We start from the raw sequence: 12,726 nt of genomic DNA, 5'->3' as shown, positions 1-12,726 counted from the left end.
CCCATGAAATTTGCATATGTGATAGAGATATTGGGGTGTACAACATGTTGGTGCTATAGTATTAAAATAAGATATTTTCCAACAAGAAACCTAGAACTAGAGATTAGACTGCCTAGGTAAAAAAAGAACCTACTGGAGGAATTATGGAGAAAGGATGAGGAAGAACGTTCCATCATCTTCTCCACTAAGGTCATTTACTCACGGGTCATAGTACCTTGCCGTGCAGGGCGTCTGTTTCTAGTCTACATCAACATTTCAACTGATATGGGTGAGAAAACTGGTAACGAATACAGAGCAAGAACATGATAAACTGACATCCCATAATGCTGTCATGACTTTATGATGCCAATATATTCCTCTGCACCAGAGCATTACAGGATAGTCCTCCATACCAGAAGATGTCAGGTTATCTCTCTAAAACACAACGTGCCAAAATATTCCTTTATTCCACTCAATCTCAGCTTATTTCCCCATAACAGAAAATGCTGCAGCATCACAACATGCCCAGAAACTAAAATAATGGTTATGGGAAAAAAAGTGAAATTATAAAGCAAAAATGATCAAAGCTAATAAACCAAGCCAAGGAAGCTGGAATGGAGATGACATTTGGAAAGAGACAAAAATAAAAAAAATTCAAAAAAATATTTTCCCAGATTATTATTTCACCCTATTTATAATATTATTATTATTATTATTATTACCTGTGTGTTCTGTGCCCATGAGGATTCATCATACACATGCAACATGTTGTGGAGATTAACATTATATAGTTTTATGATCTGAGCTGAATCCAAAACTTAAGAAAAGGTTTAACATTTTTGTTTGGATTGAAAGAGACAAAAGTATCTATTTCTTTCATTTGGTTATTAATATAGAATGTAATTCTAAAATTAAACGAAAATAATATTAGAAGAACAAAATAGCAATATGTCTAAAAATCCGGAGAAATCTTACCAAATCTGCTGTGGTCCTGCCTTGTGCCATGCACGGTCCCATTAGGGAAAATCTCCAGGTGAAAGCCAGTCCTGCAGTAGAGTTGCCTTCTCCTCAGGATGCCCTTCAGGTGGGCAAAATCAGTGGGGGACCCTCTCTGCAGCCTCCCCTCTATCTGACCCAGTCTCTCATTCAGAAACCCAGGAGAGTCGGCTAAAGCAACATTTCCAAGAGATGAAGAAAATCCATGCAAGTCTAGATCCAGAGATGCCAAAAAGCCACCAACTTCAGCCATTGCAGCAGATGATGGGCACGGTGTTGTCAATGTAAAGGAGTCCCTCAGACTTTTTTAAGAAAAGCAAGAAAGTGAAGTTTGTGGATGAATCAGATAAGGAATGTGCTGTTGATTTCCATCAACTTGTCAATGCCTCTTGGCTCCAGCAGCCCCTCTGTGTAGATGTGTCTACAAGTGACCTTGTGAGTCTTGTCCCTCTTCATTAATCTCCTCTTGCTTTTCATAGCTGGGTCTGTCTCGCTAAGAGATGAAAACTGCACTTTATATACATAACACACTCCCCTTAACATTGACTTACTGGAGATTTAAATACAAGCCACACCTCATTATTATTCCCCCTGGCTAAAGATTTTTTCCCCCCTCTGATCCATTTAGTTCTTTTTGAAGAAAAAAAAATAATGTTGCACTCCCTCCTTTATTATAAGAAAGGAAAAATGTGCACATGGCAGTGAGGCAGAACAGTTTCTGGCAAAGTCCCTGATGAAATCATGAGTGTGTGTGTGACCCAAGGGTTGTACACACACCAGACTGCACCCTCACACTGCACCCTCACACTGCACCCACCAGCTTGCACCCTCACACTGCACCCACACACCAGCCTGCACCCTCACACTGCACCCACACACCAGCCTGCACCCTCACACTGCACCCACACACCAGTCTGCACCCTCACACTGCACCCACACACCAGTCTGCACCCTCACACTGCACCCACACACCAGACTGCACCCTCACACTGCACCCTCACACTGCACCCACCAGCTTGCACCCTCACACTGCACCCACACACCAGACTGCACCCTCACACTGCACCCACCAGCTTGCACCCTCACACTGCACCCACACACCAGCCTGCACCCTCACACTGCACCCACACACCAGACTGCACCCTCACACTGCACCCACACACTGCACCCACCCACACACTGCACCCACACACTGCATCCACACACTGCATCCACACACCAGCCTGCACCCACACACACACACACACACTGCACCCACACACCAGCCTGCACCCACACACACACACTGCACCCACCCTCTGCACCCACACACGACACCCACACACACTGCACCCACGACACCCACCCACATACACACTGCACCCACCCACTGCACATAGGTGTCTGTTCACACACTGCCAGCATCTGATGAGCCCCACAGTGTGCAGGGCAATGGTGGAATGATGGAGCACAGGGCATGGCTTCATAGTCTACTAGCCACTAGAGGGAGGGAGGATATATATATATATATATATATATATACACATATACTATATAGAAAATAAATACACATATATACACACACACGTATGTATACTGTACATTTAGTATATATAGATACAGGTGTGTGTATATATAATATATATTACACTGTATATATGCACACATACACATGGATGGAAGTCTGTCCACCTTTTTCATGCTGAGAACAGGTGTTTCCCCCAGATCATTTGTGCCCTGTGATACTGTGGCTGGGATTGCAGCTGTCTGGGGAAACTCAAGAAAGAGACTGAGGACAGAAGGAAAACTGAGCCAGATAATGTGCCTGCCTGATCCCCAGTGATAAGCCTATGGGGAGAAGAAACTATTCTGACCGCACTTCCATTCTGCACATGGTCATTACAGCAGGACTGATGTGTTCACACCCCATGCAATGCCTCGTGTGCTGCATTTCTGCACATTGTGTGTTTGCTATGTAGTGTAGAAGGCTTCATGCAGTCAGCCCCCCAGCCCCCCATTTATTCACTGCACTCTCAGCCGCTAGTGCCCATCCGCACAACTAGCGCGTCCTTACCAGTGAGTGTGAGATGAGGCTGCGGCCACTAGGCGGCGCTGTTGGTCACGCGTTGGCTGCGTCACCTGCAGACGTCTTGGAGGAGCTGCCCGTCTGCGGAGGAGACCGCTCTGCAGGAGAACGCTTGTCTTCCTCGGCGCTTTTGGGAACTGCTTGGGTCCTGTCAGGTGTCTGCCCATATGCAAAACTCAGACAGAAGGGCAGGCACATTGGTCTCTAGGGAGGAGTCCCAGAACATTCCTTAGACTGGGGAAATGTCCTTTACATGCTGAACTTTGCATTTCTACACCCACATCCAGGAGAGAATTTCTTAATGTTGTCAGTTGCACTTCTATAAAATCTCATTTTGAGGAGGGCATTTCTGCTTCCTATGATCCCAGCTGCTGCGCTCGCGTTCTCAGCATCTGGTCGCTGTCCGGGCTGGTGCAGACGGGTATAAATCGGACAAGGAGGAGAGGATTTTTGATCAGATATCACATGAACGTCGTATAGGGCTTCTCAGTTGACCGATTGTTCTCTCAATCCACCTGCCCGTGAGAAAAAAAAAATCGATCCATGCTCTACTGTGGCCCGATGTATGGATAAGAATAGTTTGTGTAAATGGCGGCAGCTCCGGCACTGACCCGAGATCCAGAAGAGCCCGCAGAGCTGCGCCCATGCTCACCAGTCATGTCTGCAGATTGCGGAGGTCACCGGCCCCAGTTTTCTTACGCTCGTCTGCAGCCGGCCTTAGGTTAAGTTCACATGAGAATATAAAAATTGTCCACATGGTCACTTTTTCTCTCAATTGTCACCCATCAGCAGGTATTAAGAACAAATACAGTTTCCGATGTAAAGTAATTGTATCTGTATAAATCTGATGCCACATGAATGATCCGTACAGGAGGCCATTTTTCTTTACACGACCATAGACTTCAATAGGTGAGCTCCATCCGTCATACGGGACAAAGTAGCGCATGCTGCAATCTCTTCACATGTACGTACGTAAAAAACGGCCCCAATGTATAACACTGGTCCTAGCTCTGAGTGCTGAGAGTTTTTTCATGGCCAGCACGTTGACCTAACGTATAGAATATAAATACCTACCCGTCTTAGGCCTCATTCGGTCGGGCATTGTGTCACATTTGTTTTCAATCCAAGATTTCTCAGATAAAACACGTACACGTTATAGTCTGTGGGGCCTTCCACCTGTCCGGCATTCTGCAGGAAAAATACCAATACAAGTCTATAGGTCAATGGAAATCCTGGAAGACATCAGTGTAATGTCCATGATTAACATCGTGATGTATAGGAGAAACGTAGACATTTACCGTATCCATCCATATGTGAGAACCATGGATGAAATTCTGATGATAAAAACTGACACCGACCAAATAGTGATGAAACTCAGATACAAAACTCTGATGACGCTCTTTGCATTTTTTTTGTGTGTGTGTGAACAAAGTTGGGCGTCTGAATGAGGGCTTAGCCTGGGCTTACATGTCTGATTCTAGTAATAATTGCTGTGTGTAAATAGAAAAAAATAATCTAATCCCTTACATCGGGCAGTTGTCGAACTGTCGGCTGGGATTGTCATTGCTACTACTCTTCATTGGTATAAATGTTTCTGCAAGGAGAAGACTCCAACATGGCAATAACCAGTGGCCCGAATGTTAGAGGTGTCTCCCATTCCGGTGTTTCCTGGCATGTTAATCCAATATATAATAAAACGCTCAACGGATTAGTTTTATTCGTACACATTAGTAGAGCACGAACTGTTTAAACTTTCCATTCACTTTCTTACGCCTTCCCGTGAATACATTTAAAATCGTTTTTCAAGGACAAAATCAGGAGCGGAATCTATATAAAGAGAAAAGTATTATGGAAGGATATTCGAATCTTCCCGGTTTTTAACGTTTTTTTTGGCTCACAATTACCAATATAAATAGTGAACAAAATGTGCCGTGTGAGGGTATGTGCCACATGATGTGAAACAGTGCTGCAAAAGCGCCCCGTAAAATGAACATATAGCTCTAGAAGGTCAAAATGACATTGTTGTGCGCGTTTCAGCTCACATCACTTCTTTGAGCTTCTTCAGGGTTCGGAAACCCTGAAATGGTTAAAAGAAGATACATTCATTCTTTGAGCGGCTCTAAAGCCACCCGAGCTCTATACTGGGAGGACAGAGTACAGAGCCGGCGCAAGAACTACTGCGTTTTTGTCATGGGGCTTTGCTTTGGAAACCTAGTGGTTGCGCCGGCATGTAACTGACGCTGTGTGCACGTACCATGGATATGTCTATAGAACGGAGAATGAATGAGCTTGTGTGGCCTATAAGTCTCTAGTGGCTGGTACTGAAATCAACCTATTCTTGGCTGGGTAGGGGTCCGAGAGACCTCATCTGCACCTATCAGAGTGCAGTCCCAGTCAAGGTGACTAGTCCGATTCCCTAAAGAGTGAACTAAAATAAAATAAAAACGCTGCCTAGAATCTGAGAGGCTTTGTGTGAAGATGCTGACTAGCACTAATTCACTGTAGGAGGATAGCATCCACTCTTTTCTCTCTAGAAGGAGCATTGATGGCAATAATGGTGGAGTCCCTGTTAACAACCTGAGAGCCTAAAGTACATTCGGATTTAACATTAAATGTAACATTACAGTGGGAGAAACAATTTATTGTGTAAAGCCAGCATTTAGGGAAACGAACCATAAGAAACAGCTGTAAATTGAGTACTGCACAGTTTGTGGAGCCAGCCTCAGCAGTATGGTCGCAGTCATATACATTGTGCTCGACCTATATAACTTTTTCACTCCTTATCCTTCACAAAAGTTTCATAAACTCTTGTGTGCATGTGGCCTCGGACTGTTACATAGCAGTTGCCATTGCAGCTGTCATGTAGCTCATGGCCTGTTTCACCAGAGTTACCGGGCCAGTTACTAATTTTGACCATATTTAATACATACAACACAATGGTCCTAGAGAACTTGTTTTAAAAGCCAAATTGACTTACATCAGATCCATCAGCAACATTGAAGCAACTGTAAAGACATCACAGGGGGAACAGAACTGTCTGGTGTCTCCCTCCCCCTAAGCACAAATATAGCCCAGGTCCCTGAGATTGTATCCCCTCCTTACTATGCTATGCATACAGCGTAAAGGAAGATAGACGACAATGGATGAGTTACAGCTAAGTACAACAATAACCAATAGCGGCAAACAAGCTCGGTTCATTCCTAGCTCAATTCAGTTTTTTTACTGAAACAAAATATATTCTGAAGCATAAAGAAAAATATGAAAAAAAAACAAATAAAAGTTTTCCCCTGTAAGAGATGTGATAGTACTGGTGGAACTGGATTAATCTATCAAAAAATATTGCTATACCTCTATAACTGTTATATTCACACAATATTCTAGACGTATTGCATTACAACATATTTATTTAATTTGCACATATAGAGTAAGGCTATGTTCACACTTGCGTATCGGGGCTTTGCGAACGTCTGCGTACTTCCTCCCTGAAGCTCACTTCCACACTTCTTCCGTTTAGGTCCGCCTTCTTCTGTATGCGTCCTGCGTACCTATCTTTAACATTGCATACGCAGGACATGTCGATGTATGTGGATGCGTCGTTTCGACGCACCCACCGACCGCGCGGTGGCAAGTGTGAACCTGGCCTAATATGTACCTTTTTCTCATGATTCTAAAGAAATCTTTAGAGATGAGCAAATTGATTACAGGTCAATCAAATTAATTTCAAATTTTAGGAAATTTACAGGTCCCAGCAAATTTGAACTGTTTGTGATTCAATTTAAAAAAAATGCTCAACGTCATTTTACACATTGCAAACGGTTGCATTAGCCACAGGAAGCTCATATGAACTCAGGCACGGATGCGTGGTTTCCCTGCAATACCTTGTTGGGAACACATCACATGGTATAACACAGCCAATTAGGAGGGACGACATAGCCCCTATAAAAACCGAGGCAAGGAATGCAGCAGCCATTTGAAGGGGTTATACAATAATGAGAAGACATCAGAACTCAAATCTCAGCAATAAAGACATGAAGAGTATGCCCTAAAACATTAAATGAATACTCCAGATATTATAGTGTTTTACAGCTGCAACACTGAAGAAAAAGAGAAATTCAATTGATAGGGAACAAGAAAAATAGGGGAGGTGCCAGCAACAGGTCAATTAATTTGTGATACGATGCGGCTGTCATTTAGTCTGCTGCAGTTTGAATTGCAATTTTTTTCTTAGTTAATGCACTAGAAAGCAGCAACAAGTTAGCACAATATTTTTTTTTACAGAAAAAGAAAATTTAAATCTGCATTAGTCTGATGATGTGTCTGCTTGCCACAAGTGAATTTCACAATCAATTATTTTGTTTTACTAGTCAAAGTTTACATCCATACACTCCCCTCCAATATAATGTCTCATTGCAAGTTTTTTTTTAACCTAGCATTTCTTGTTCATTCTTTTTGGGAAGAGGGTTACATTTTGTTAAAAAAAACCTACATTAAAAAAAAATTAAATAAATGTAGACATTTAACTGTACATGTCTGTTTTTGCACACCTGTTTTATTAATCAAAATTGGCAACCAAACACTCCACACCTATATTGCCACTTTCACATGTGCACTATTATACAAGGGAGATATGATGCGTGATCTAATAAAAGAAAAGAAAATTGCAGTGTTGAGGCTTTTTACATGTGTTATGAAAAATTGCATCTATTTTACGAAATACCCATTGGCTGACATGCTTAAGTCGGACAGATTTCTAGTAAGGGATGATGATGATGACGATGATGATTGTGTGGTAACAAGAATTGTGGATGAGAAATAGGTGCCAAGGATGTGATGTCTGCCAAGGTGGTGGCATTGGCCATAAACAGCTGAGCCAACGTCCAACCCCCAAAATCATTTTGGTATAGACAACTTCTTAGTCCAGCTAAGGAGTAGTTGGTACTGTGACTGGTCTTGGTAGTGGAGACTCAACAAAGCTTGAAAACTCTGGAGGTAGTTGTGGTGCTGTATCCAAAAATGAGGCATTTCAGGGGTAGGAGTTCTTGTCCAAATTATTAAAGGACCCATCTATTGCAGTGTGCTGGTTCTACGACAGGAAAAAAAAGCCATGGACAGTCAGGCACAAAGTGAATATGATGTACAGCTTTCCATCAGCACATGAAGCAGCATCACCTGGTTTCATGGGAAAAGCCAACTGATCAGCAATTTAAGCAAGTTTTTGGTCATCAACTGGGGTGAATTTCCTAGGTAGGATGCTGCACTAACAAGTAACTGTCACTATATGAGTGGTCGTAACCAAACTATTGCAATGCCCTAGACATGGGGTAAGCTACATAGTGAATAGAAGAACTATACCACATTTCCAATTGGAGGTATTTGCTACTATTATTATTATTACACCTACTAATTATTGGTATAGGATCTTGGCGATAGGAATACCCCTTTCAGCTAATGATTTGTGGAGAATTAGGATGGTGACAGAATGTAACATCAATGTGTGTGCACTCCCCAAAGTTGACCATACACTTTCAATAGCTGTAATTTGGCCAAAAACTATTTCTTCTGACCCCCACATCCAGTTTCACTGAGCATGCTTAGTAAGTTGGAGTAAGTAAGCTTCTGCCGGACAGATTTAGAGGCAGCTTATCTCCCTTGAGAAATGTAAAATATCTATACTTCTCATGAATTTAGGGGAAGTAGAGAGGCCCCAATACACATAAGATAATTGGCCAGTCCCCACAAAACCGCTATTGCTCTAATGGGCATGGACACTTTAAGGCTGTGCTCGCTTATTGCAAACATGTTGTATTTTTTGCCGTGATCACAAAATTTTGTAAAATTACAGCAAATTAATTGAGGGAAAAAAAAAACATCGCTGCTGAAATGTGTGAACGAAGCCTAAGATTTTCTGGACTATTGTCAGTTTAAGGAACTTTCCGAGTTTCTTTCATTGTAGCCGATATTATAACACACATTTTGGTAATGCACTTTTTTTGACACAACGGACTCAATACATAAGATGCACATCTCTGTTTTCTTATTTACGCCTAGTCCTATGTAGTTGTACTACGTGTTACATGCTGTTCCTTTGTCTGTGAGGGGTTAATACCAAGTTTCAGAAACAAATTTATTTTTTAATTTCACCAGGGTAAAATATGAGTCTGCAAAATCTGAGGTAAATGTATTAATTTTACTGCTGTGCATTGAAAATCAATGTCACTAGAAGATTTGAGCAGCTGCTGAGGGATTAGGCTCAAATGTTGGCTACATGCAAAGTCCTCAAAACTCAGAATTTGGGTTAACAGCATCTGTGATGTGTCTCCGTCTATTACCGAAATCTTGCTTGCACAGGAAATCCGAACTCTTTTTCATCCAACTGTCGGTGAGCAGTAAAATTACTCAATACTGGTAATGAAATTAGCCGGTAACTCAAGGGAGCACAGTGTCCTGTCTTTCCCTTGCTGTTTATCCTGATGGTTTGATGTGGTCACATTTCTACAAGAAAAGTATCTTGGATAAATGAAAATCTTTTTTCTACGCTCGTAAGTAGTTTGTGCTGGGAACTTAACTGGAATCGGTCACTTCAAAGTAGAGTCTTACTTATTGTGGATATTAAATGAAAGCCCATATGATCATTTGCAGTCCACTGCAAGAAGAAAATGTCCAAGACTTGAAGCAATATCAAGATTCATTAAGACGTCTGTTTTTTTTTCATCTATATGTGAGAAATAGATTTGTAATCGAGCTATGCAGATCTAATAATATGTCATAATAGCTGCAAAATAAAGCTGGATGGATGTAACTCACTATACAATTGAAGACTTATGGCGCAGACAGACGACCATATAACTCGTGCAAGGATTGCATCGAACTGCAGGACTGGCCCGTCACCTCTCCTGATCTGAGCATGACGTATTTATATGCAGTTGTCACACTCAGGTCAAGAGAGCAGACAGCCAGTCCGAGGATTGTTATGTCATCCTCGCATGAGTACGGCCCTCTGTTGTCGCCCTAAGGCTATGTGCACACGTCCGTTATTGCCGCGGAAATTTCCTCTGCAATTTCGCAACTGTGCCGCGGGTAAAATGCATGTGGAATTGGCATGCATTTTCCCGCTAAACACTAGCATTTTAAGCATTTTACAAGCGTAATTAGCTTGCAGAATGCTAGCGTTTTCAAAGCGATCTGTAGCATCGCTTAAAAACCTGGTTGACAGGTTGGTCACACTTGTCAAACATAGTGTTTGACAAGTGTGACCAACTTTTTACTATTGATGCTGCCTATGCAGCATCAATAGTAAAAAGATCTAATGTTAAAAATAATTAAAAAAAAATAGTGATATTCTTACCTTCCGGCGTCCCCAGCCATCTTCCCGCTCCTCGCGATGCTCTCGTTCCCAATGATGCCTCACGGCAATGACCTCAGATGACGTACGGTCTCGTGAGACCCTCGTCACCACAGGTCATTGCGGCAAAGCATCACTGGGAATGGAAGCATCGCGAGGAGGCGCGAAAGCTGCGAGGGACACCGGAAGGTGAGAATATCACGATTTATTATTTTAATTCTTTTTTTTTAACAATTATATGGTTCCCAGGGCCTGGAGGAGAGTCTCCTCTCCTCTACCCTGGGTACCAACCGCACATGATCCGCTTACTTCCCGCATGGTGGGCATAGCCACATGCGGAAAGTAAGTGAATCAATGCATTCCTATGTGTGTGGAATCTCTGCGATTCCGCACAAGGAATGAACACATGCTGCGTTTTTTCTCCGGAATGCAATTCCGCCATGGAAAAAAAAATGCACAAAAATAGCGGATTGCATTCTAATAATAGGATGCTCAATGTATGCGTTTTTTTCGTGGTTTTATAGGAAAAACCGCAAAAAATCCTGAACGTGTGCACATAGCCTGAAAGAGGATATTTCACCAATTTTTGCTGAACTGGATACATGATATAATAGAGGCTGCAGAGAGGAATACAATATTTAGTTTTTTTTACCTTCACCTCTCAATCGCTGAAATATTAGCATTCATATTATTTGGCACTTAATGAGCTATTTTTTGTTAAGTCCAAGTGGATGTTATTAGAGAGTTTTCATTGGGGGCGTGTTTACCTCTTCCCCTGTAAGCCACTAACCAATTATAAGTAGCCAGCAATACACTGAAGAAAGAACACAACCCCACCATAGCTTAGGGTAGGTTTCTCAGTGTGTGAGATGTAATGATACAGCTCTTATCTCCTGGCCTAACCTATTGCATGATTACAAAGTGCTGGGAGTAGAGCAAATCTGACTAACTCCTCTTTGGATGTCTGTAATAAATGTCACAATCTGAGAATCCTGCTCGAAGCTTTGGTACGGCTGAGCTCTTTCTCCAATATGTTGTTGTCTGCTTATGATTGATCAATGTCACCAGGGTTAAGAAGTATAGTGAAAACTATCACTATGAACCATGATTACGGCAGTCTGGTAGAATAGTGTTAGTTTTGATGACTGACCTCTCCTGTCTACATTTATTTTTTCTGAAATAAACTTGAAGATTTTAGTCCATTCATGAAGTTTGGATATCCTTTCACCATTATTGCAACCAATAAATTGTACAAACTTTCTGAACTGCCTGGTTCCCTTTAAATATCCAGGAGAATGGCTGCCTACACTAAGCATAATAAACAGGTATCTTAAAGTTATAATTCATAGTCTAGGTATGCTGTTCACAGATGTGGAAAAAGAAAATTTTACTTCTAATCCAGTTATTTTTCCTGGAGCTCGGACATACTTCACTTTCGAGTCTTGTCTCATCACATATCTTACCTTGTATTGGAATAATGCACTGGAATAATTCAAATGTCCTTTTAAAGGAATGTAACACCCCTCTCACCAGGGACATGCACATTAATATTCTGATCCATGTATATAGAAGGAAAGTTACTTATAAAACACACATCTGCTGCTACTTTTATGTGTTAAAACTCATTATCAATGTGATACAATATACACAACATGTACAGTTGTGTGAAAGTATTTGCCCCTTCCTGATTTCCTATTCTTTTACATGTTTGTCACACTTAAATGTTTCAGATCATTCAAATTTAAATATTTGACAAAGATAACACAATTAAGCACAAAATGCAGTTTTTTTTTAAATTAAGGTCTTTATTAAGGGATAAAGAAATCCAAACGTACAGGACTCTGTGACAATAAGCGATTGCCCCCTAAACTTAATAACTGGTTGGGCTACCCGTAGAAGCAACAACTGCAATCAAGCATTTGTCATAACTGGCAAAGAGTCTTTTACAGTGCTCTAGAGGAATTTTGGCCCACTCACCTTTGCTTAGTAATTTAGCCACTTTGGAGGCTATCCAAGCATGAACCACCTTTATAAAGTCATGCCACAGCATCTCAATTGGATTAAGGTCAGGACTTTGACTAGGCCACTCTAAAGTCTTAAGTTTGTTTTTCTTAAGCCATTCAGAGGTGGACTTGCTGGATCATTGTCTTGCTGTATAACCCTAGTGTGCTTCATCTTGAGGTCATGAACAGATGGCCGGACATTCTCCTTCAGGATTTTTTGACTAACATTGCAGCCTCATTTCCCAGAAGAAGCCAGCAATGGCAAGACATGTCGGGAAGGCAACTGGTTAATAATTTAGAGCAGTCAGTCTCTATTGGTGATATACAGTGGGGCAAAAAAG

The 12,726-nt window shown here is 41.7% G+C and overlaps 1 protein-coding gene across 1 annotated transcript in view; it reads right to left on the bottom strand.

Annotated features, from left to right (window-relative positions):
• FGF16 (fibroblast growth factor 16) overlaps window positions 1–3,176 on the bottom strand; it is a 50,979-nt gene extending 47,803 nt beyond the window's left edge. The window contains exons 1-2 of the mRNA XM_069747240.1: window positions 3,029–3,176; window positions 955–1,468 (exon numbers count right to left, since the gene is read on the bottom strand). Of these exons, the coding sequence (XP_069603341.1) occupies window positions 955–1,228 (274 nt within the window). The 5' untranslated portion in view covers window positions 1,229–1,468; window positions 3,029–3,176. The remainder of the gene's footprint in view (window positions 1–954; window positions 1,469–3,028) is intronic.
• Between the last annotated feature and the right edge of the window lie 9,550 nt (window positions 3,177–12,726).

This window comes from Ranitomeya imitator, chromosome 2 (genome assembly GCF_032444005.1).
Source record: "Ranitomeya imitator isolate aRanImi1 chromosome 2, aRanImi1.pri, whole genome shotgun sequence".
In the NCBI taxonomy this organism is placed as follows: domain Eukaryota; kingdom Metazoa; phylum Chordata; class Amphibia; order Anura; family Dendrobatidae; genus Ranitomeya; species Ranitomeya imitator.
The sequence above is the reverse complement of the archived record's forward strand: the minus strand, read 5'-3'. Positions and strand labels throughout refer to the sequence as shown.